This window comes from Podarcis bocagei (assembly GCF_964188305.1).
Source record: "Podarcis bocagei genome assembly, chromosome: 12".
Taxonomy (NCBI): Eukaryota; Metazoa; Chordata; class Lepidosauria; order Squamata; family Lacertidae; genus Podarcis; species Podarcis bocagei.
The window spans coordinates 39,333,959-39,358,029 of NC_138137.1; the positions used below are offsets into that span (position 1 = coordinate 39,333,959).

A 24,071-nucleotide genomic window follows, 5' to 3' on the forward strand; every position below is an offset into this window, starting at 1 on the left:
GAAAAGGTTAAAAAACAACAACCCTTCTATACTCAGACATTTCTGGCTTTCCAGCTTGCAACAATAAAAAGCATGTTAGCACTTGCATATTTATATTCTGATGGGTTTTTAAAATACTCAAGCGGAATATAAATTTTATGAAATAAAAAAAGAAATACGCACACATTTTAAGATGTCATAAATTCAAGCCTTTTCTAAAAGAGGAATTGGTAAAATATATAATTAATTAAGGCTCTGGGACATCAGCTCTGCCTTGAAATAACTAGCAAAACATAGCAGATCACCCCGCAGCAGATGTGCTGTAATGTCTATTATACACCTCACTAAAATGGATTTCTTCTTATACTTCATCGTCAGATGGGTACTACATAGGAGCAAGTATGAGCTATTGGTTTATTACAAGAATAGGTATTTGTTAAAATGAAGACTTTGGAGAAAATTCTTTCACAGTATTGTACAACATAATCATTTGGAACTGTAAATATACAAAGTCTCAACATTTGTGTAAATAACAAACCTTTCTCTCTCCCCCCCCCCATTGGTAAATACAAGGAAAACATACACTGAAACAAGGTTACTTTCTACTACTACTGAAAGTGTTCAAGACCACCTCAAATTACAGAGAAAATGGGGGGGAAACAATAAATACCATGCTATGCTTTTTGGCTCAATTTAGGCTCTGAATAATTTCCACAAAATTTCAATAAAATAAAATAAAATCAGTTTCTTGTTCTATAAGGAAAGTTTACCTAAATTATTCATTTCTTTCACTTTGAGTTTTATAACTTCTTGAAGGCGTTTAAGCTTGTCAAGCAGGGTAGCGTTTTCTCCTTTCAACTCCGAGTTTGCTTGCTGAAGCAACTCTTTTTCAATCATTAAATCATGTACGACCTGAAAGATTAAGAAGCCGCCTGTTCTCAAAACCGTGAGGCGTAAGAGGAAAAACACCACCACAAACACACAATGTAAATATGCCGCCGGGTGGGGGGGGTGGGGGCACACACAGTAATTATACAATGCAAGCGATCATATCGTTTTTCTGAATCCTGTCATATTAGTTATAATATGAATGGGAGGGGGAACTAAGGGGACTAAATAAAACTTTCCGGAAGAAAGGCTGCGGAACCCTACATACAAAGACTGTAACACATGGGGACACGTTATTGACAGGAATAATGCATATCATACTGTTTGTTTGCCCTCATCATTCAGGCCAATTTATTGTGGGGCCTGCATCCAGGAAGGCAGCTGGGGCCTATCCACCCACACTTCTCTCTGTGCTTATGAAGTGCTGTCCGTAACTAGGCAGGCAAGAGAAGCCATGGGCAGGCAACTCCAGGGGGTTGCAAAGTGCGCGGCTAAGGAGAAAGGGGGGGGGGCTTGTCGCTTTTGTGCCGTTTCTCGGTGACAGCACTGCCATTGCCATGAGGAGCACATCAGACGTCAAATCGGTGAAATTTCCAGGCTGGGAGCCACATGGAGTCCATCAGGCAGCCTGATACCAACACAGTTGGTTTTTCTGCTTCATGCCGGAGCCACCCAGAGGCAATTCATATTCTGAACATTAAGATAACTTTGCATGCACGTCACACATAGGCCGTCCAAGGGTTTCCTTTTTTTTTTAATGCCATTGAAGACTCTGGTTTAAATCTCCATGCGAACAGTGATAACCTTGTAGGAAAGTTCCAGGACAGCACGCAACAAAAGACTTTAAAGTTATACTTTTGGTAAAGCAAACTCATTTACATTTTTATTATGCATGCCCTTTGTTAAAATCTTGCCACGTTCATTATGGAAAGGACTTCGTATGCATCCAAGCTTATTGGGAGAGTCACCCTTTCTTCTTGTCTGCTTCAAAGCTATTTAACACATTTGCATAGATTGTCAAATGGCTGTCGAGATTTTTACTGCCGCATATTTCTTTTCAACAAGATGGAAAAAAGCTCTCAGAAGAAAGTTGAAACGCGACTTTGCAATGGCCACTAGAACATCATGTGGATTTCTGATATCCTTATGGGAAAAAAGTCCCAAAGCTAGTTAACATGATGGCTAGTAATTATTTAAAGGAAACATGTCTTTCTGATTAGTTTCGAAAGCAGGTTTCCCCTTTTAAGATCATCTGAAGATATAGAAGAAAGAAAACTAGCAGACAATGCCTGCAACATATTTATACCGAAATGTGATTTATCTTGATGGTTTCCAAGCCTGCCCCCCTCCATTCTAAGTGCCTTGAGTGCTGGGCTGGGACCAGAGAGATCTGAGTTCAAATATCTACTCTGTCATGAACCCCACTGGGTGACTTTAGACTTAGTCACCCTCTCTCAGCCAAATCTACCCCACAGGGTTGTTGTGAGATAAAACAGGAGATGCTTCTTTACAGAAGGGTGCCATTTTTAAAATGTAATAATTTATATCGTTTTCCAACCTTTGTGCTTGCTATAAGTACAATTCATAGCCCAGTTCAGAGCTAAGGGGAAATGCCCCCCATCTGTTCTATTTAGGGCAGAAAAACTGTGGTGTGGGTGGGAAGAAATGTTGCTGAATATTTCTGAAGGGAGAGGTGAATTTTCCCCAATTGTTTTTCTCAGATAATGATATTCTGAAATGTCTTGCCTCACTTCATGTTGAATTAAACCGAGTTGGCATTGGTACATGAAGAAAGCAGTGAGCTAAGAGAGAGTGAGAGTTAGAAAGAGGAGGGCCTAAGCCAATCCCATCCTTCAAAAAAGGCTAAAATATTATTAAACAATATTCAAACTTGGGACGCAAATACTCGATGAAACACATCTTTTGACATGGATATTCCTGGACCTTAAGATTGGCACCTATGTTCTTCAGGTGGCCTCTTACATGGGAATTTTGGAAGGTGGCAACAATGGAGAAGGCCATTTCAGTTGTCCCTCATGTAGGGAATGCTCTCCCATGCAAGGCCTGCCAGATGCTGACATCAATATTACTTTAGCGCCAGGACTTTCATCTTTTCCCAGGGAATTTGCTGAAATATGATGAGCTGGTTCTTATGGGCTCATATATTAGTGATGCTTCTGAGCTGCTGGCGATATTTTTGCAATACATTTTGAGAATGGACCTTAAAAAAATATTGTTGTGATGTTTAACTATTGATGACAGCTATGTAGTAAATCACCTGCATTTTTAAAAACTGCCCTGTATAATCTGAATTCATAACAGCAGCAGCAGCAGCAGCAGCAACAACAACATCCTCTGCCATCAACAGAAGAGGTTTACTTCAGAACAGAAGAGGGGGAATGAACATTCCAGCCACTGGACAAGTATCTGTGGCAAACTCTCTGAACCAAACTTTGCAAATTATTGCAAGAGGTGCACTAAATGGTGATCAGTGGGAGAGCTGTGTTTTTCAGCAACAAAGTATTGACATTTGAATGCTAGGAAAAAATGATCAACATGCAACAGCAACTCTGTCCCCGGGAAACATATTCCTTCTGCACATTTTCTTGGTATTTCCCCCTGCTCTCGGTTTCTTCTGCCATCTCAGGACATTAAAAAAAAAAGTAATGATGTACAACAGCTGTGTGTTTGTTGCACTATTATACAGAGAGCATCCACAGAGGCCCTTCACTTACTCTTCACTACTAAAAAGTCCCAATTCCTTTGTTTCTTTGTCCTCCTTTGTGCCTGGTTGGTGTTCATGTTAGCTAGCTAGATTGCGAGCCCTTGAGGATTTGGGGAGGGAGGACTCTCTTTTTCATTAAAACTGCTACTGTCCACCCTCTCTCCACTAGATAAAATTCTAGCAGCTTGATATCTTGGGGGGGGAGGGGGGAACTTCAGTTGGTTGGCTGCAGATGCCCTAAGTTGGTGGAGCACAACCATCTCCCTGTTTGCTTGTTGTGCTGGATCAGGTAAAACATGCATTCAACAGGCATCCATTGTGTATGAAGGGAAAGGCCTGGCTGTGCTCAAGTCACAGATTTTGGCCTGTCTCCCTCCCTCCTGCCCGCCCCTTCCATGTGTGTATTGCATGAAATGGCTCCATCTGCCAGGGACTGGGCAGGTGAGGAGGACTGGTGGCATCTTGACGCATCTTGTGAACACCCCTGGTTGCACAGGGCTTCCGATTGCATAGAGGAATTCTCACAAGAGAGGAGGAAGGGGCAGAGAGTATAGACCTATACTTGTGGTTTGAGACAGGTCACACCCCAGAAGAAGAAGAAGAAGAAAGAAGTTGGGAAATAATGAGTGATGAAAAACAGGAGCAAGGTGGCATTGAACAGAGGCAGGAGTCAGCCGTGTTAGAATCTGTGCAGCAGCCAAGTGGCACACTGTCTTTGAACAGTTTACCAGAGCCCTCTCCCTCTCTGAGAAGCAGATGTTCTATGCCATAGGTAGGCAAACTGAGGCCCAGGGGCCGGATCCAGCCCAACCGTCTTCTAAATCCAGCCCGCGGATGGTCCGGGAATCAGCGTGTTTTTACATGGGTAGAATGTGTCCTTTTATTTAAAATGCATCTCTAGGTTATTTGTGGGGCATAGAAATTCATTCATGCCTCCCCCAATATAGTCTGGCCCCCCACAAGGTCTGAGGGACAGTGGACTGGCCCCCTGCTGAAAAAGTTTGCTGACCCCTGTTCTGTGCGAATCACTGAACAGAGAGCCCAAAGGAAGTTTGCACTTAGTACCCGCTGTTAGCAGCAGGAGGAGTCTGATTGATAGGAATTAATGGCCAGAGGGGGGCGGAGCTTTGCTATGAGGAACATGGGCTTTAGAGTAAGGTGCTCTTCCTGTGTCTTCTTGAGATCCTGTAGAAATAAAAAAAAACTGAAAAGCTCCCTCTTTCTCTGAGTCTGATTTCCTGGGGGGTGAGCCAGCAGCCGTCGGCAGCACCCTGACACCATCGGAGTAAAGCCAAGCTGGATGGTGTCCACCAGCTCCACCTCACTGACCTACCTGTCTGCCTGATCCATCACCCCTGGCCTCTATGCCTTGAGGGAAGGTCTGCACGGTTTACTACCTGTAGTTGTGAGAGTTCCTCTATGCAATCGGAAGCCCCGTGCAACCAGGGGTGTTCACAAGATGCGTCAAAGGATGAATGGGGTCACATCCAGCAACCAAGCTCTCTCCCCTACTCCTGGCTATGCATGCAGCACATGTAAGATGGGAACCTTCATGCAGCCAAGGTATGCACCAGAGATCAGCCATGCAAGAAGGAACTGGTTGGAGCTGGAAGAAGGGACACAACTTTGGGGGCAGGCCCGGTGGTAGGGCCCCACTTCCCCACTTATGCAAAGCCCCATCACAAAATCTTAAGCTTGCTTACAATCTAGCAGTGCAACTTTGCCACCAAGCTGAGGCTGGCCTCAAGATTCAAGTGCAGGGGAAAGTGGGTGGCTGTCCCTTGCATTCGGACTTGTGCTCTGTGCAGCACCAACTTTTCAAAGAGTCTGGTTCATTTTATTAATTTATTAATCAATTAATTTTATTGCTATCCCTGGTGTCAGGGTGTTGTCAGTGGCTAGTGGCCGCCTGCCCAGTAAAGCAGAGAGACAGGGGGAAAGCGAGCTTTTCAGTTCCTTTTTATTATTAGAATTACCAGGGCAAAATTCCATCCACACTGTTCATTATGTGAAGTTGTCTCAAGTGAAGCTCCACCTCCACCTCCTCTTCTCTGCACTTTCCTATTCCTCAGACTCCTCCTCCCTCCTACGGCGGCTGTTAAGTGCCACCAACCTTTGAGCCCTCTTCTCTGCTATTTTCAACTTGGTTTTTGGAGAGGGAACAGGTTCTGGGATACAGTGGTACCTCGGGTTAAGAACTTAATTCATTCTGGAGGTCTGTTCTTAACCTGAAACTCTTCTTAGCCTGAGGTACCACTTTAGCTAATGGGGCCTCCTGCTGCCCACTGCACAATTTCTGTTCTCATCCTGAAGCAATGTTCTCAACCCGAGGTACTATTTCTGGGTTAGCAGAGACTGTAACCTGAAGCGTCTGTAACCTGAGGTACCACCATAGGCGCCGACTCCATGGGGCTTGAGGGGGCCCGAGCCCCCTCAAAAATTCGTTTGGGGGGGCTCCCCCAATAATCTCCGGCGTCCCTCCAGCAGAGCGCCACCGTCGCCCTCCCCCAGCCCAAAATGCACAGGGTCGGGCTGCATCCATGCCTCCTGCCCTCCCTCCCGAGCAAAAGCTCCACCCAATTTCCGCTCCGGAGCTGATTAATAGGCGCAGCACGCTCTCCCCTATTCGCTCACGAGGAGGCGGCGCCACTTTATTTGCATATTCATGAGCTTATTTATTATTCATGAGCTTTCCCGGGCCCCCCTAATATTTTTTATAAGTCCGCGTCCCTGGGTACCACTGTACTCTCAAGTGTCAGTCAGCTGCTGCTCAGGCTCTGCCTGTTCTATGCTACCTGGTTCCTGCTCCTCATATTCCATTATTTCCCAACTTCTTCTCCTAGGGTGTGACCTGTGCCCTCTAGATCTATACTATCTGCCCCTTCCTCCTCTCTGGAAGGCCCCTGGGGAGGCGGTCTCCACCATTCCTCTTCATCTGCCCAGGCTATGACATATGGGGATTCCTACTCATCACCTCAAATAATTTCCCACGGCAGCTCACATGGCTGTCTCAGCCACAAGGTGTTTCTATCAGAACACACCTGGGTGTCGAATGCTGGCTCAGAACGCTGCTATGTCTGGTATATGTTGTCATTAAGATCAGCTCAGACCATGGAATGGTTTACAGTTCTCTCCCATGTTGTGAAATGGCTGCATTGGCTTAACTGGTTGCAAACCAGAACTGAACAAGTTGAATAATTTGTAGGAGAATCTGAGTAACTTACGTTAAAATACAAACACACTTGCTTAGAAGGAAGTGCTACTGAACAAAATGGGACTAACTCCAAGTAAAATATGTTTAGGGTTGGGATGTGAAGTAGGATATACATATATTGCTGTACACAGAGTTCTGCTATTGAGTTAATCCTATTGAAATCAAAAGGACTGTTTCAAGGTTATATTTTTATTTTCATCATCTGTATGCTATCCAAGTTCTCTGGGCACAGATAATAAAACACAGTTTACAATAAAAAGCCACCACCATCATCATCACCACCACCACCACCACCACCATCATCATCTGTATACTGTCCATCTCTGGATGGTACTGTATACTGTCCATTTGTGTAAATTCTAAGTGCTGACGATCATGTAAGTACAGGAGTAGGTGAGGATCACAGTGATCATCCATTCAGGTGTATGGGAATCAGTGGCCAAAATGCAGAGATGTGAGAAGTCATTCATTATATTAATCTGCAGCTGTTCTTCTTTAGAAATAATTACAGTTATTTAGGAAGCAGCATCAATTATTGAAGCTAAAATTGGTATATAACCCTCCAAAAGCACATGGGCTCATAACAGGCAATTTAAAGTGAGTCCCTACCATCCTCCCCCCCCCCTTGGTATAAGCCATGAGTTTCAAAATTCCCTTTTGTTTTATTTAACTCCTCCAAATACTTCCCCAAACCCTTTAGGATTTCTCCAGTTAAGGATCTGCTAGAGGGTGTTAATAAACATCACACAGTACAAAGAAACGATTAGTCAAAAGTCCCTTGAGACATCGTTCCACTCTATGTGGTTACGCAGTAAATCCACGGTTTCAAAGGATCTTTTAAAGAACTGTTTCAGGACTTAAGAGGCTTAAAAGGCTAGCTCCTTAGCTGTGGCAGAACTCACGCATCAACAGCTCACTGTGCTGTGAGCCACAAGGATCATAACTGAAATTAATTTTATCTTGTTATCTTATTGCCTTGAATTCCGCTGCATATTACTTTGGGGGCCTTTGGGCTAAATAGAGGCATATAGATTATTATTGCTACTACTAGCATGAGACACTTAATCCCAGGGTTGTGGGTTCAAGCCCCATGTTGGGCAAAAGATTCCTGTGTTGCAGGGGGTAGGACTGGATGACCCTTCCAACTCTACAATTCTATAATTCTACTATATAGCAAAATTGATCCCCCTCTCTACAGCAGCGCTCCACATTCCCCCCCTCCCATCTGAGCGAGAGTATATGGGGGCAGTGGTGGGAGGAGAGGAAGGGGATATCAATAATAATAACAGTAATAATAGTAATAACAATACTGAAAACAATGCTTGTCGCCAGCACCATCATAATTAACAACAGCAACTATTTGTAATCTATTATTTGCACAGATTGAAAAAAGATGTTTTACAATCAAATGTGGTCTGTTTGTAAGAGACAGTTCTCTAAAATCTAGTTGTGCTATAGCTTCTGTTTTGTGGGCTTTGAATGGTGAATCTATAGCTCTAGCGCCACCATCTGTCATAAATAAGAACTGTAAATAAAACAATTAACATTGCTGCAGCAAGGACACTATCAAAATGAGCAAAGGGAGGGTTTTCTGCAGCATTCTGCAGCTATTTGTCACAGATTGGGAGGAAGGCTTTGTGGTGAGGCTCTCCCTACCATCTGCCCACAGCAACAGGGTTTTTTTTGCTTAGAACAGAGGTTGGCAACCTAAGGCCCATGGACCACAAGCGGCCCATGAGGGTTGTTTAACAGGCCTACGAGCCGCCCCTGAACTGAGCCGCCCGCTTGGTGAGTCCCTGCGTGCTGTGCTAAACTGGCACAGCGCGGGGACTTGCTTCTGCGGTGCCAGAAAGGTAAACCTTGCCAACCAGGCTTAGAAGATAGATACGAAATATGAATGTACATCGTTTTGGAGGCTTCAAAGCTTTATCACCCTATGTAGTTTCTGAGTTGCTAACTTCATGCTGCAATTTACCCACTGCAAAACTGTATGTTATAAGAAAGTGCTTAAAAACTTCCTCTTTAAACCTTAGTATGACTTGTTGAGTCCTTTGATGAAATTTAGGGTACATTTGCTATTTAATCATCTATCGTTTAGAAACAGGACTGAGACCCAATTCACCATGCAGACAACCCAGTCCAAAGACTTTCCATAATGGAGTATCATCAGAATAACATAAGTACAGCTACGACTATGCAATGATCCCCCTGTAGCAACTCACAGTCCTAGAGGGAAATACATTTGCCTTTCTACACTAACAATGTTTAACAGCTACTCTTTATTTATTTTTATTTTATTTATTTCATACAATTCATACACTGCTTGATTATTTTTTAAAACACAACAACCGCAAAGCGGTTTACAAAAAGATAAAACAATAAAATCAAGAAAAACCTGCAACCATACTTTGAAACATACCAAAGTTAAAATACTAAGATTAAAATTACCTTAACTTTCTAAGCATCTGGGTAGGCTAGTCTCCACAAAGAGGTTTTTAGCAGGTGCCGAAAGGAGTTCAGCAGAGGCTTGGTCTCAATAGGCAGGGAGTTCCATGGCAGTCAAAAATCTCAGGGCCCCCCTCACACTGAACTAAGAAAGCTTGATTGTAATTTTATTTCAAGATCAAATCAATATTATTTTGATCCATTGTTGTGGGGCCCCTAAAAGGCGTAGGGCCCACAGACCAAGGCCTACTCTGCCTATTTGGTCTGCCTATTTGGTAATCCAGCACAAGGTGCTGCCTGTAGGATGTATCATTCATTGTAGCAATCAAGTACAACATTTCCTGTTTCCTAGAGTGGACACGCAGGGGAATGTTGCTCCAGACAGGGAGGACTTCCTCTCAAACCTGTTCTGGAGCCTCCTCCCCCTGTGTGTGAGACCAGGTAGATGGGCGTGGCCCTAGCAGACCCTATAAAAGGGCCAGTCAAGCAGCTATCTTCCTATTTTGACTCTTTTTCGCCTTTTTCCCATTTCATCTTTTGGACTCCTCTGCTGGCTCTTAGCCAGCAGCACATGACTCATCCTTACAGAGGATGGAAGCCGCAAGATAGAAAGTGTGAGGCCTAGCTCAGACTTCTTTTCTCTACAACTGTAACTGTGACTACAAGATTAAAGCCTGCCTTCAGGACAATACTGTGAACTGAATGTAAGTAAACTTTATCATTACTTTTAGAAGAAGACTGTTGTGTCATCCTTGTTTTTAAGAGGGAACTAAAGGGGAAATTTACCAGGAACAATCCAATCTGGACAAGCCAGACTGGATTGCTAAACTCAAACGATTCTAACGAATCCGTCAACTTGCTTCCAGCAATGTGCAAGGGAGTGTGCTCTGGTACTAGCTCACTAGCGCAAGTAAGGAAGGATAATATTTGATCAATATATCCTCCCTACTATCCACAACATTCCCACACTGCCACACTAAACGACTGAATCCTTAAAAATGTGGTCCCTGTTGTAGTGCCAATTCCGCTCATCAGAGTGGTTGAGTGGGCACACGTGGGTAAATTGGTCCCAAGTTGTTAAGGGCTTTACAGTGGTACCTCGGGTTAAGTACTTAATTCGTTCCGGAGGTCCGTTCTTAACCTGAAACTGTTCTTAACCTGAAGCACCACTTTAGCTAACGGGGCCTCCTGCTGTTGCTGTGCCGCCGCAGCACGATTTCTGTTCTCATCCTGAAGCAAAATTCTTAACCCGAGGTACTATTTCTGGGTTAGCGGAGTCTGTAACCTGAAGCGTATGTAACCCGAAGCTTATGTAACCCGAGGTATCACTGTATAGACAAAGAACATCTTGAACTTGGCCCAGTAGTAAATCAGCAACCAGTGCAGATCTCTGAGCACAAATGTCATACACTGACAAGGCCTCACTTCTGTCAGCAATTGTACTGCAGCATTCTGCATTAAGTGCAGCTTCCTGTGGGGATCTGAATGGGTGTCCTGAGGCAGACTGATATGACTAGGACCTGGGAGACCAGGGTTCAAATCCCCACTTGGCCATGAAGCTCACTGGGTGACTTGGGGCCATTAAGTCTAATTTACCTTACGGGGTTGCAATGGGGATTAAATGAGGAGGGGGAAACCCGGTAAGCCACTTTGACCTCCTCGGAGGAAAAGGTGAGATATAAATGCAACAAACAACAACAACAGCGTTTGGAAGCCCACATCCATGTGCTAAAGGCTTTGGAAAACCTACCTTTTCAGGGGACATTTGTTTAAGCCTCGTTACCTCTGCCTCCAAATTTTCAATTGTAGCAGCCTGCTCCTCAAGCTTGCCCCTCAGTATCTGTAACTTTGAAAGTACGGTTTCTCCACCTTCTTCGGATGGGTCAAGTAAGAAATATTTCTGCCAAGGAAAGAGGAGCATTAATGAGAGACACAAAGCACTTGATCGCAGTCAGAAGGCACAGCAGCAACAGCTGGATTGGCTTTTGTAACACTAAATCATGCCTGACTTTGGCTACATCCGCACCCTACGTTTAAAGCACTATGGTGCCACTTTAAACAGCCATGGCTTCCCCCAAAGAATCCTTTTTTTAAATAAAATTTTTATTGGTTTTACAAAAAAATTTTAACACAATACAAACATATAAAAAGACATACACACACATATAATTTTCATGACCTTTTTTTCATAAACCTTGTTTCTCGGACTCCCCCATACCTCCCCTTTCTGCATCCCAATGTCCAAAATTTTTCAGCAACTTCTAATTAGTTCTATCAAAAATATGTCTTCCTACTCTTTCCTTAAATCTAATCTTACATCGCTGTAACCCTTTCATTCTCAAAGCCTCGACATTTTAAGATTCATCAAGTTTATAATAGTCCTTAAGGTAGATTTTAAATTTCTTCCATTCTTCTTCCGCCGTCTCCTTCCCCTGGTCGCGGATTCTGCCGGTCATCTCAGCTAATGTCATATAGTCCATCACTTTCATCTGCCATTCTTCCAGAGTGGGTAGATCTTGTGTCTTCCAATACTTTGCGATGAGAATTCTTGCTGCTGTAGTAGCGTACATAAAAAAGTTTCTATCTCTCTTTAACACCAATTGGCTGACAATGCCCAAGAGGAAGGCCTCTGGTTTCTTAGGAAAAGTACATTTAAGTACCTTTTTCAATTCGTTATAAATCATTTCCCAGAAGGCCTTAATCTTTGGGCATGTCCACCAAAGGTGATAAAAAGTACCTTCAGATTCTTTACACTTCCAACACTTATTGTCAGGCAAGTGATAAATCTTCGCTAGCTTGACTGGGGTCATGTACCACCTATAAATCATTTTCCTAATATTTTCCTTTAAAGCATTGCATGCCGTAAATTTTATACTGGTGTTCCACAACCATTCCCAGTCAGCAAACATGATGTTATGACCAATGTCCTGTGCCCACTTAATCATAGCCGATTTAACTATTTCATCTTGTGTATTCCATTTCAGCAGCAAATTATACATTCTTGATAAGTTCTTAGTATTGGGTTCTAACAATTCAGTTTCTAATTTTGATTTCTCCACCTGGAAGCCAATTTTCCTGTCTTGTTTGTACACCTCCATTATTTGATAATAATGGAGCCAGTCTCGTACTTTAGGTTTCAATTTCTCATGACTCTGTAACTTCAACCTATCTCCATCTTGTTCCAAAATTTCCCAATACTTCGGCCATTTGGCCTCCATATTGAGTTTTTTCAGTGATTTAGCCTCCAAAGGTGATAACCATCTAGGGGTTTTGTTTTCCAACAGATCTTTATATCTTATCCAAACATTGAACAATGCTTTTCTGACGATATGGTTTTTAAAGGCCCTATGCACCTTGATCTTGTCATACCATAAATATGCATGCCAACCAAATGCGTTATTAAAACCTTCCAAATCCAAAATGTCTGTATTCTCGAGGAGCATCCACTCTTTCAGCCAGCAAAACGCTGCTGCTTCGTAGTACAATTTTAGATCCGGCAGGGCAAATCCCCCTCTTTCTTTAGCATCTGTCAGTATTTTAAATTTTATTCTGGGCTTTTTGCCCTGCCAGACAAATTTCGAGATGTCTTTCTGCCACCTCTTGAAACAATCCATCTTGTCCAGAATCTGTAAGGTTTGAAACAAAAATAACATTCTAGGCAGTACATTCATCTTAATAACTGCAATTCGGCCTAACATTGACAATTTCAAATTTGACCATATTTCAAGATCTTTTTTGATTTCTGACCAACATTTTTCGTAATTGTCTTTATATAAATTCAAGTTTTTAGATGTCAGATGAACCCCTAAGTATTTCACCTTCTTAACCACTGTCAAACCTGTTTCATTCTGAAATTTCTCGCTCTCCATGGCTGTCAGGTTTTTTTCTAAAACTTTAGTCTTTTGTTTATTCAATTTAAATCCAGCCACCTGGCCAAATTGTTGTATTATCTCCAACACCCTTTTTGTACTAGTGTCTGGCTCTTGTAAGGTCAAAACTAGGTCATCTGCAAAGGCCCTTAACTTGTAATGTTTGGCTCCGACCTGTACACCTTTAACCTGCTGGTCATCTCTAATCATATTTAGCAACACCTCCAGAACAGAAATAAAAAGCAATGGGGAAATTGGGCACCCCTGTCGTGTCCCTTTTTCTATCTTAAATTCTTCAGTTATCACATTATTTACAATCAACTTAGCTTTTTGTTCAGAGTATTTTCCTGCTTGGCAGGGGGTTGGACTCGATGGCCCTTGTGGTCTCTTCCAACTCTATGATTCTATGATTCTATGATTCTATATCGCACCCATACCATTCTCAAATCCTTGGCCTACCCCCATCCCATGAAGATTCTTTTTCATAAAACTCCAAGAAATGTTGTCAAAGGCTTTCTCCGCATCCACAAATATCAGCACTGCTTTAGTGTTTATATTCACCTCCAATAGTTCCAAAATGTCTATTATATTCCTCACATTATCTGATAAATGCCTTTTTGGGAGAAAGCCTGCTTGGTCCTTGTTAATCTTCTCCATCAATACTCTTTTCAATCTTTTTGCCAAAATGTCTGCAAAAATTTTGTAATCCACATTAAGTAGTGATATTGGGCGGTAGTTCTTAAGTTGAGTCTTTTCAGTCTCTGTCTTTGGTATGAGTGTAATATAAGCTTCTTTCCACGATTCTGGCGCCCTTTTCCCCTCTAAAATCTCATTACAGACTTCCTTTAATGGTTGAACCAACCACTCCTTCAAAGCTTTACTGTATAGTATCTGGAAGTCAGTCCATCTGGTCCTGGAGATTTGCCCAGTTGCATGTTCTGAGTGGCACCCTCTATCTCTTGTTCTGTTATTCTCTGATTTAGATCCACCTTACTTTGATGAGAGATTTTTTGTAATCCATATTTTTTAAGGAATTCATCTATGTCCTCTTCATTCTGTGGTCCTTGTGAATATAACTTTTTAAAATAACTCAGAAAACAGTTTCTGATCTCGTTGGGTTTAGATATATTCTTTCCATCCACTTCTAGATTTGTAACTGTATTTAGTTTCTGTCTTTTCTTCAATTGCCAAGCCAGAAGTTTACCACATTTATCTGCAGATTCAAATGTCTTTTGTCTCATTTGCTTTATCTTCCACTCAATCTCTTGGTTCATCAATTCCATATATTGTGTTTGATATAACTTAATCTCTCTCAAAATTTCCTGGGACTTTGGTTTTGATCTTAATTTTTTCTCTCCTTCTTTTATCTTTTCCAAGATCTTTTCCTTCTTCTCATTTTGCTTTCTCTTTTTTATTGAGTTTTGTTGAATTAAAAATCCTCGCATCACAGCTTTACTTGCGTCCCAGATCACTCTTTTTTCTACATCAGCCTTTAAGTTTATTTCAAAATAGTCCTTTAAAGTTTTTTGGGCCTTTCTATGGATCTCCTCATCTCGAAACAAGGTGTCATTCATTCCCCCAAAGAATCCTGGGAGCTGTAGTTTAGGGTGCTGAGCATTATCAGTAGGCCGCCCCACAATTCTCCTCCCAGAGCTATGATTCCCAGATTCTTCACAGAGAGCTTTGGGAATTGCAGTTTTGGGAGGAGAACAGGGGAATGGACACCATAGTCTACCTGGGCACACAGTGTATGCCAGCTACCTACAAAAGCAAACTTCTTGCTTTCTTTCAGTAGTTAGGGGTAGCAGAGGAAGGGTGTGGTGGAAGGGAGGGATGTGTCTGGACGGACAGCTCAGTTGATAGAGCATGAGACTCAGGGTCATGGGTTTGAGCCCCAGGTGGAGCGAAAGATTCCTGCATTGCAGGGGGTTGGATTAGATGATCTATTTGGTCCAACTCTACAACTATATGACCAGCGATGATCAGATAGGTGAAAGGGAGAGGTGGGGAGCACCTGCGTCCCAGTACCAGTAGCTGCTTCTGCTGTTTACAAACAGCTCAGCCGGGAGCAGGGGTGAATCCCAAAGCTTGCACAAGGATAACACATCTGCTTGTATGACATTTGCACCTGACCCTAAGAACTGCTCTTTTTGTGCCCTGTCTCACGGGGCCAGGTTTTTAGCTGGGGCATTCCAACTCTGAGTTCCTTAACCAAGCAAGGAACTCAGAGTGCTGCACCCCACGATACATCAGATAAATAAAATATACACAGTAGCGATAATTCAAAAACTCACTGTATAGTTTGTTTTGAGAATTGCAAGTGCATCACATAATTGTTGCTGGTAGCTATATCGCATTTTCTCCTGTTTCTGTAATTGAAGGGTGAGATTTAACTTTTTACAGATTATCAAAACGGTAAAAGGCAAAGCCCGTAAGGAAATGTTTCAAAGTCCACTGTTGGGCAGTGCCTTTCTTAGGACGTTTTGGTTGGTCCCTATAAAAAAGCAGCTGCCCAACTGTAAATTTCAAAATAAAAAAGACGTATTCAAGCTAATGTGGTACAGTGGCTAGAGTGTCAGACTAGGACATGCAGATCAGGGTTCAAATTACTGCTCAGCCATGGAGCTCACTGGGTGATCACTACCTCTCAGCCTTAACCTACCTCTCAGGGTTGTTGTGGGGCTTAAATGGGGGGAGGAACTGTGTACACCACCTTGAGCTCCTTGGAGAAAAAGATGAGACAGAAATGCAACAAGAAGGAAGGAGAGAATGTGGAAGGAAGGAAGGACGGACGGACGGAAGGAAGGAAGGAAGGAAGGAAAGAAAACAATTCCATCATTATCTTTGCTCTTTGGAGCAAAGGTACAATCCTCAGGTGTGTTTTTGCCTCTTCCAACACCTTTAGCCTTTGCAACACCCAAGCACACAAGTTCTGGAGAAAGGTTGTGACTGGTACAGTAGAAGCAGTTACAATGGATTGCCTTTAGGTGGAGCCACAAGCCCACAGCATCCTGTTCTCTGGTCAGGGAGGGACCAGGCGGCTGTTCTGTCCGGTCCTCTGCTGTGTCAGCATTGACTGCACATGAACCCTGCAGATATCAGACCATGCCCAGGGCTTGCCAGGTCTCAGCTGCCTGTGCTGGCTCTGCTGGGGCTCAGCACAATCAATCCCTGGATCATATCCATAGTGTATATCCCACTGTTCTGGATGCAATTGGAACATTGCAGAATAATGGTGCAGAGCACCTTACGGAAACTAACCTGAGACTACGCCTTATGGAACTCAGCTCATGCTTACTTTTGATTAAGCAGTGAACAGTGGATTGTGCTGACAATTGCTGTAACACATGCCCAAACTGAAAGGCTGATTTTTTAAAAAATAAACAAAAACATATAAATGTAATCACTTATTTCAAAAAGAGAGGAAAGGAAAAAGAAGGGAGACCCTTTCAACAATCTCTCTCTCACCACCCTGCCATCAACAAAAAAGAGCTCCAGTTTGGGGCTGGTTCTTAGGCTGGGTTCTATAGTGCTTTATAGCACAGCGAGGGAATTACAGGGTAATGGTGGTGTAAATGTGCTTTCTGTATTGCATGCTAGCTGCCAGCATATGATATTCTCTCTCTCTTTCACACACACACACACACACACACACACACACACACACTGCTTTAACCAAATAGCAAACACAAAACCTTCACACAGATTACGCATTGATTACTTCAGCACTTTGATGCCTGAAGTGGAATGAGGAAAGTTGCCCTGTACCTGCTTGTAAAAGTCCTCAATGTATTTTAGCCTGTCATTTATGGCTAGCCAGAGCTTGGTTGCCTCTTCCTGTATTCTTTCCTCATACTGTGCTTTAAGGATCTTTCGGTACATAGCAAAATCATTGTAGAGCCTGTCTGTGAACTGAAAATACAAAAGGATTAATGGAACGCTCATTCAAAACGATTTATTATGTGGCTGTTGAACAGAATGGAGCTACCAAACAAGCTGTTTCAGCACATTAAATGAACAGCACCACACACAGTCTGTGCCAGTCTGTGTGTAATCTCAATGAAGTTGGCCTGGGAAGGGGCATCTTAACCCAATACAACCATACTCAGACACCTGCCATAATTGCATACCTGTTTCAGTGGGTTAGTTTGGACAGAACAGTGAAAACCAGGGATAGGGAGCCTGGGGCACCCTGATAATGTTGGACTACAACTCCCATCAATCCCAGGCAGCATGGCCAACGGTCAGGGATGATGTGAAATGTAGTCCTGCAACATCTGGAGGAGACCAGAGGTTTCTCACACCTGGGCTAATAGCTAAGCATTACAAGTTTTAAGGCTTAGCATTACAAGGATGAGCCTAGCTTCCTCTAGGCTTGTGCACACATGCCTCGTAAACAGTTTGATCTCACTTTCTACGGTTGATAATAGTGGCAATAAGGACTTTGACAATGAAAGGAATGAAAAAAATAGCCAAGATTTCTGAAGCAAGAATGAATGCAGATGTTAAATTAGAATGGTTAAAAATGGCTGTTGTTGGCACAAAATAAGAACTGGCTACTCTTTGTAAATAGCTAAAGGTAAAGGTAAAGGGGCCCCTGACACTTAAGTCCAGTTGCGAATGACTTTGGGGTTGCGGTGCTCATCTGTCTTTACAGCCTGAGGGAGCTGGCATTTGTCTGCTTCCGCAGGCAGTTTTTCCAGGTCATGTGGCCAGCATGACTAAGCCGCTTTTGGCAAAGCCAGAGCAGTGCACGGAAACACCGTTTACCTTCCCTGCCGGAGCAGTACCTATTAATCTACTTGCACTGGTGTGCTTTCGAACTGCTAGGTTGGCAGGAGCTGGGACAGAGCAACGGGAGCTCACCTCGTTGCGGGGCCTCAAACCACCGACCTTCTGATCGGCAAGCCCAAGCAGCACAGTGGTTTAAACCACAGCGCCACCTGCGTCCCATGTAAATAGCTACAGTGCCACATATGTATTCCAGCAAAGCTCTGCTTGAGAGATGGGCAGAAAACAGCTTACCTGTAATAAAGTTCTTGTCGTTTCTATAAAGACCTTTATATCTCCTATTTCACTTGTATCTGTTTGCGTAGCATGATCTGAGATCCCAAAACCTATTTTCAGGTTATCTGAAATTGTGTGCCTATGGAATTTTTTGTTGAAATATAGTTAGTTGAAACAGCAAAGATACTATACCGAACAAATGTGAATCTTAAAGTAGCAATAATCTGCTAAACTACCCATTAAGCTTTTAAAGATATTGCCTCGTTCAGGTGTTTTACTCATGTGTAAAAGCAATGCAAGAGAGGGGACAGGCATGTGAAGCTCCGTTCCGCTCCCTATTGATCATGAGCTGGAGGGTGAACTTCTGAAGCAGAAGTCTGTAAAAATTTTGCACAGCAGCAAGGAAGTAGATACAGGAAAGTTTTTCTTTCTCTCGCATAACACCAGAACTCGTGGACATCCAATGAAGCTGAAGGTGGAAGATTCAGGATAAAAGAATGTACTTCTTCACAAAGCATTGTTAACCTATGGAACTCACTGCCACAGGAGGCAATCATGGCCACCAACCTACATGCTTCTGAATACCAGTTGCTAGAAACTGTAAAAGCGGGGAGTTCTCTGATGTTCAGATGCAGATTGCAGGCTTCCCAGAGACATCTGGTTGGCCGTTGTGAACAGCGGCGTAGCGTGGGTTGTCAGCACCCAGGGCAAGGCAAGTAAGTTGCGCCCCCTAACCCGGGGCAAGGCAAGTAATTTGCGCCCCCTAACCCTACAAATCTATGCCTATGAATGATGGTCCCTCTCTCTCTCTTTTTCTCATATTCCAATTGATTCCCATTTCCGCCGATCGATCCCTGAAGCTCTCACCCAGCGAAATTCGTGCGTAATTACGCTTCGCCATCCCTAATCCTGCCGCTTCCACCGGGAAATCATGACGGTGCGTTTCTCCTCTCCAAACTTTCCCCGGCCCTTTGCCGGCCGGTGCAGCCCTTTTGGCTACGAGCTCCCCTCCTTCTCTGCCCGCTTCCGACCCCACCTCCCCGTCCAGCCTCCCTACCTCCTGAAAAAAGGCGATGGCGACGAGCAGGACACCCCCGCGGCCATCGGAGAGAGGCGGGGCCGAGGGAGGCAAGCCAATGGGCGAGGCGGGGGTAGGTGGCCACGGGGGCAGGCGCTGCCGCAGTCCTCGGGTGGGCAAGGTAGGAGCAGGCAGAGGCTGGCCGGCTGCTCTGACAATAGGGGCGGGCCGAGGGCACGACGGGGCTGGGCCCTCTGGACTCGCGCCCCCCCCAGATGTTGCGCCCGGTGCGGCCGGCACCCCTGGCACCCCCCACGCTACGCCACTGGTTGTGAAAACAGGATGCGGCACTAGATAGGCCATTGGCCTGATCCAGCAGTCTCTTCTCCTTTACTTGTGGAAGCTGCCTGCACAATGTAGAGCATAGATCAGGGTCTTAACTTGTGCGGGGATCCTTCACAAAGTACAGAAAGCTCCCTGCTACAGAGTTTTCCCTCTAAATTTTGGGGAGCAAAAAAGTGACACTCCCAAAGAGGGTCTATATATGTTCCCCAATAATGAATAATTCTAGAAGGAAATCCCATCACTCACACAGTTACTGGGTTCACTTTTATCCCACACCCGCTTTCAAAGCAGCTTGCATAGGGGATTCTAGGCAGTCTCCCATCAAGGCACTGGCCAAGCTAAGCCCTGTTTAGATTTCAAAATGTTATTTCTCTGGGGAGCACAGATGGATTGCCATTTGGTTACATCTGCCATGTGCACTCTTCAGTTGTACTATAGAGGTCCCCCACTTCCTTCCCTGGACTTCCATTGTGGCAGTGTTTTGGAAGCCCAGGTTAACAAGGTGGATGAAATGACAACACGCAAATCTTCGGGAGGTGGCTGCTATTCTAAACATGACTGGATTTTCCAGCAACAGGGAACAGGTGGTCAAGGCAGCTGCTTAGTCTCTTGGCTGTAGAATGAGACTGAGTCAATGTGTACGTCACCCAGGCTAAACTTGGCTCATTTGCAGGGGGAACTCTTAATGCAAAATGGGGACAAATGCCAGTTCGATTTTTAAAAATAGCCTTCTGCGTTAACATCTCTCAGAACCACTCCCCTGATCGCATTTCTGCAACATGCAAGTGTTCCCTGCTTGTAAGTCTCATCATATCTACAAGTTCTTTAAATAGCAATGTGTTAAAGTTTAACATTCATTTTTAATGGCAAGGATGATAGAGGCATTTGCTGGTTCAGAAAGTGGCTCAGAGATACAATTCAGTTTTAAACCATTCTACGCTGGGAGAATAAACTGGAGATGCCAGGAAACTAACTATGGTGAACAGCATTAATGGGACATACTAACGGCCTGATGCCACAGGAATTGCACAAGGAAGCATGGAGTTGCCAATTAGATCTGGAGTATCCATGTAGTCGTTCAGTATGACGGGATTTGCAATACATTGTGCTATTTAATACTTAATTGAGGGATAGCTGGTAGGACAATTCTCTGGTTCCAAGACTCAATGGAAAACAACTGAAGAAATATATGGGAAGCTGCCTCATTCGAGATGTTCCATTTATTTATCATCTAGTTTTTATATCCTGCCCCTCCTTTAAAAGAGGAACACATGGCGGCTCACAAACATAGAATATGCAGCACAGAATAAAGATATGCACCTCTCCTCTGGAATGCACACTCTCAGGTAGTTTGAGATAAGACAGTAATGACCTTTAAAGGTCTCTTATAAATTATATTTATCCAGACTTCCTAGACTCTGACTCTTTAATTATTAACTCTCTCTTTTGAACACTGTTCAGTTTCATTTTGGAATACCGTATTTTTAGCCCTATAGGGCGCACAGGCCCATAGGGCACACCTAGTTTTCAAGGGGGGGGGAATCAAGGGGGAAAAATATGATCCCCCCCCCTTGCAGCTCTGGGAGCAGCGGACAGGCTGCACGCAGCCTGTGCGCTACTCCAAGACCTTCTCCCTGCTTTTGCGGGAGGTTGCGGAATTCCCCCACCTCCCGCAAAAGCCCACAGGAGCCGCGCGCGGCTCCTGCGGGCTTTTCGACCAGGAGGGAGAAGGGACTGAAACGGCCAGTCAGTCCCTTGTCCCTCCTCGGGGAAAAGCCCCCAAGAGCGGCGCACTGTTTAAAGGGTGCACGGCTCCTGCGGGCTTTTCTACGAGGTGGGGGAATTCAACCCCCTCATAGAAAAGCCAGCAGAAGCCGCACAGCCTTTAAAGAGTGTGCGGCTTCTGCGTGCTTTTGCGGGAGGTGGGGGAATTCCCCCATCTCCCGCAAAAGCCCACAGGAGGGAGAAGGGACTGACTCAGCCAGTCAGTCCCTTCTCCCTCCTTGGGGAAAAGTCCCCAAGAGCGGTGCGCTCTTTAAAGGCTGCGCGGCTCCTGCAGGCTTTTTGACCCAGCTTGTGGGGCTGGCGGTGGGGGGAAGCGCTGCTTTCCCCCACCGCCAGCCTCCAAACCAGGTCGGAGAGTAGCGCGAAGGCGTCACGCGCCTTCCCGCTGCCCCCCGATCCTCTGGGGCTGGTGATGGGGGGAACCGCTGCTTTCCCCCACCGCCAGCCTCAAAGAGCAGACTCTCCTGGCTTCAGCGAAAGCAACGCGAAGCCTCCCTTCAGAGGCTTCGCATTGCTATCGCTGAAGCCAAGGAGCCTGCATTCGCCCCATAGGACGCACACACATTTCCCCTTCATTTTTGGAGGGGAAAAAGTGCGTCCTATAGGGCGAAAAATACGGTATATACTTTTGTTTGGTTTTTATCTAGCTTTAAGAAAATTTTATTATAATTTTATTATTTTTCATGTAAACTACATATTTTTAATTAAGCGTTATATATTTCTAATAAATAAATAAATAAATAAAAACAATATTTTTAAAAGGAAAACACAAATTAGCAGCTATGAATAGCCAGCAGCATCTGCTCCAGAGTCAGACCCAATAGGGTCTTACATGTGGTGTATTATATTGTGGTATGGCAGTAAGACTGCCATGAAGCTGACTGACTTGGGGCCAATCATAGCTTCTCAGCCTAGCTTTCCCCACAGGGTTGTTTGAGGACAGAATGGGGGAGAATCATTTTCACGCCTCCTTGAGCCACTAGGAGAAAATGGCGGTGAGATATAAAGGCAAGCTTTTGAATTCTCCACAGAGCTTCACAGGAAGGAGAAGAGAGGAAGAATGCCTTCGCTTCGCTTCCCTTTTCACACGTCCTCCCCATCGCCCCCTGCAGGCAGCTCTGATGCGTTACCGGTAGTCCAGCTCCAACTCATCAAAGCTGTTATACAGTGTCAGGAGCTCAAGGATGTTGGGGTACATGCTCAGCCTCCGCGTGGATTGCAGGGCTCGTGCGCGCTCAGTGGCACCAATGTCCTCTTCTTCAGGGACGAGGACGGTGGGGAGAGATATGGACTGGGCCATCCTTCCTCTTCTTCCAGTGCTGTGAGGAACAACGCTGGCCAGGAGCTAATGGTGGGGGTGCCATGGCGACAAGCAGGGCGCACTCAAAGGGAGGGGCTGCTGCTCTCCATTCTAGGAAGGAGGAATGATGATTTCCTGCAGAGTTCTTTCCCTCCCCTTCTGCCTACTTTCCCCCTCCATTCATGGAGCCACGAATGGGCATGAAGAATCACCCAGGGGCACCTCTGCCCATCCTCTCAGGGAGTGGGTGGCACAGTGGACTAAACCACTGAGCCTCTTGGGCTTGCCGATCAGAAGGTCGGCAGTTCGCATCCCCGCTACGGAGTGAGCTCCTGTTGCTCTGTCCCCGCTTCTGCCAACCTAGCAGTTGGAAAGCACACCAGTGCAAGTAGATAAACAGGTACCGCTGTGGTGGGAAGGTAAATGGTGTTTCCGTGCGCTCTGGCACTTGTCACAGTGTTCTGTTGCTCCAGAAGCGGTTTAGTCATGCTGGCCACATGCTGTCTGTGGACAAATGCTGGCTCCCTCTTTCTGAAGCGAGATGAGTGTCACATCCCATAGGTGAATTCAACTGGACAGAGGTCCTTTAACTTTACCTTACTCTCCCGGATGCAGAGTTTGCCTCACATCACTCTTGTGCCTAAGGCTAAAATGGAGGGTGGGTTTTGAGGCCACTTCCCTCAGGCTCTGCATTGGCTGCTTGGGGTCTGAGTCTGTGCAAGTTGAGAGTCATGTCCTCAAACCCTCCCACCTGATTGAGGGAGTGTACTCTGCACGTTCTCAAAGAAACCCTCTTAATCTTTTTATGTTATTGCAGTACTGAACACAGTTTCTGGGCCTACTCAAGCCTGTACAGTGGTACCTCGGGTTACATACACTTCAGGTTACATACGCTTCAGGTTACAGACTCCGCTAACCCAGAAACTACCTCAGGTTAAGAACTTTGCTTCAGGATGAGAACAGAAATCGTGCTCCGGTGGCGCAGTGGCAGCAGGAGGCCCCATTAGCTAAAGTGGTGCTTTAGGTTAAGAACAGTTTCAGGTTAAGAACAGACCTCCGGAATGAATTAAGTACTTAACCTGAGGTACCACTGTACAATTTTTGTTCTGTTTTTACAGACAGGACTGAGGTTGTGGTTGACAAGACAGAAGAATTAAGGTACTTTATACTGAGTCAGGCGACAGGTTGGCCTCTAACCCAGTACGGTCTTTTCTGACAGCCAGAAGCATTGTAGGGTTATTTGGCTGCAGGGGGCGGGTTCTGTTCTTTTGTGGACAACCCTCTGTGTCCACATGCCAAGGGTGGGTGAGGCTGAAGGCAAAAGTAGGCAGAGCAATGCATGTGACTCCTACCTCGGTACAGCAAGCTACTTTGCAGCCACCCAAATGTCAGGGAGTTAACCAGCTCCGCAATGCACGTTCCTCCATCCAGGGAAACAGGAGGCATTGCCACAGCTCAAGGACACATTGCAACCAAGCAAAATCACCTAGGGAAAA

General features: G+C 44.7%; 1 protein-coding gene across 1 annotated transcript in view; it reads right to left on the bottom strand.

Moving 5' to 3' along the window:
- Window positions 1-22,664, bottom strand: part of LOC308569379 (uncharacterized protein C10orf67 homolog, mitochondrial) — a 51,783-nt gene extending 29,119 nt beyond the window's left edge. Inside the window, exons 1-6 of the mRNA XM_081163227.1 lie at window positions 22,406-22,664; window positions 18,146-18,266; window positions 16,889-17,032; window positions 15,415-15,489; window positions 11,002-11,151; window positions 750-891 (exon numbers count right to left, since the gene is read on the bottom strand). Coding sequence (XP_081019353.1) covers window positions 750-891; window positions 11,002-11,151; window positions 15,415-15,489; window positions 16,889-17,032; window positions 18,146-18,266; window positions 22,406-22,575 — 802 coding nt within the window. The 5' untranslated portion in view covers window positions 22,576-22,664. The remainder of the gene's footprint in view (window positions 1-749; window positions 892-11,001; window positions 11,152-15,414; window positions 15,490-16,888; window positions 17,033-18,145; window positions 18,267-22,405) is intronic.
- Between the last annotated feature and the right edge of the window lie 1,407 nt (window positions 22,665-24,071).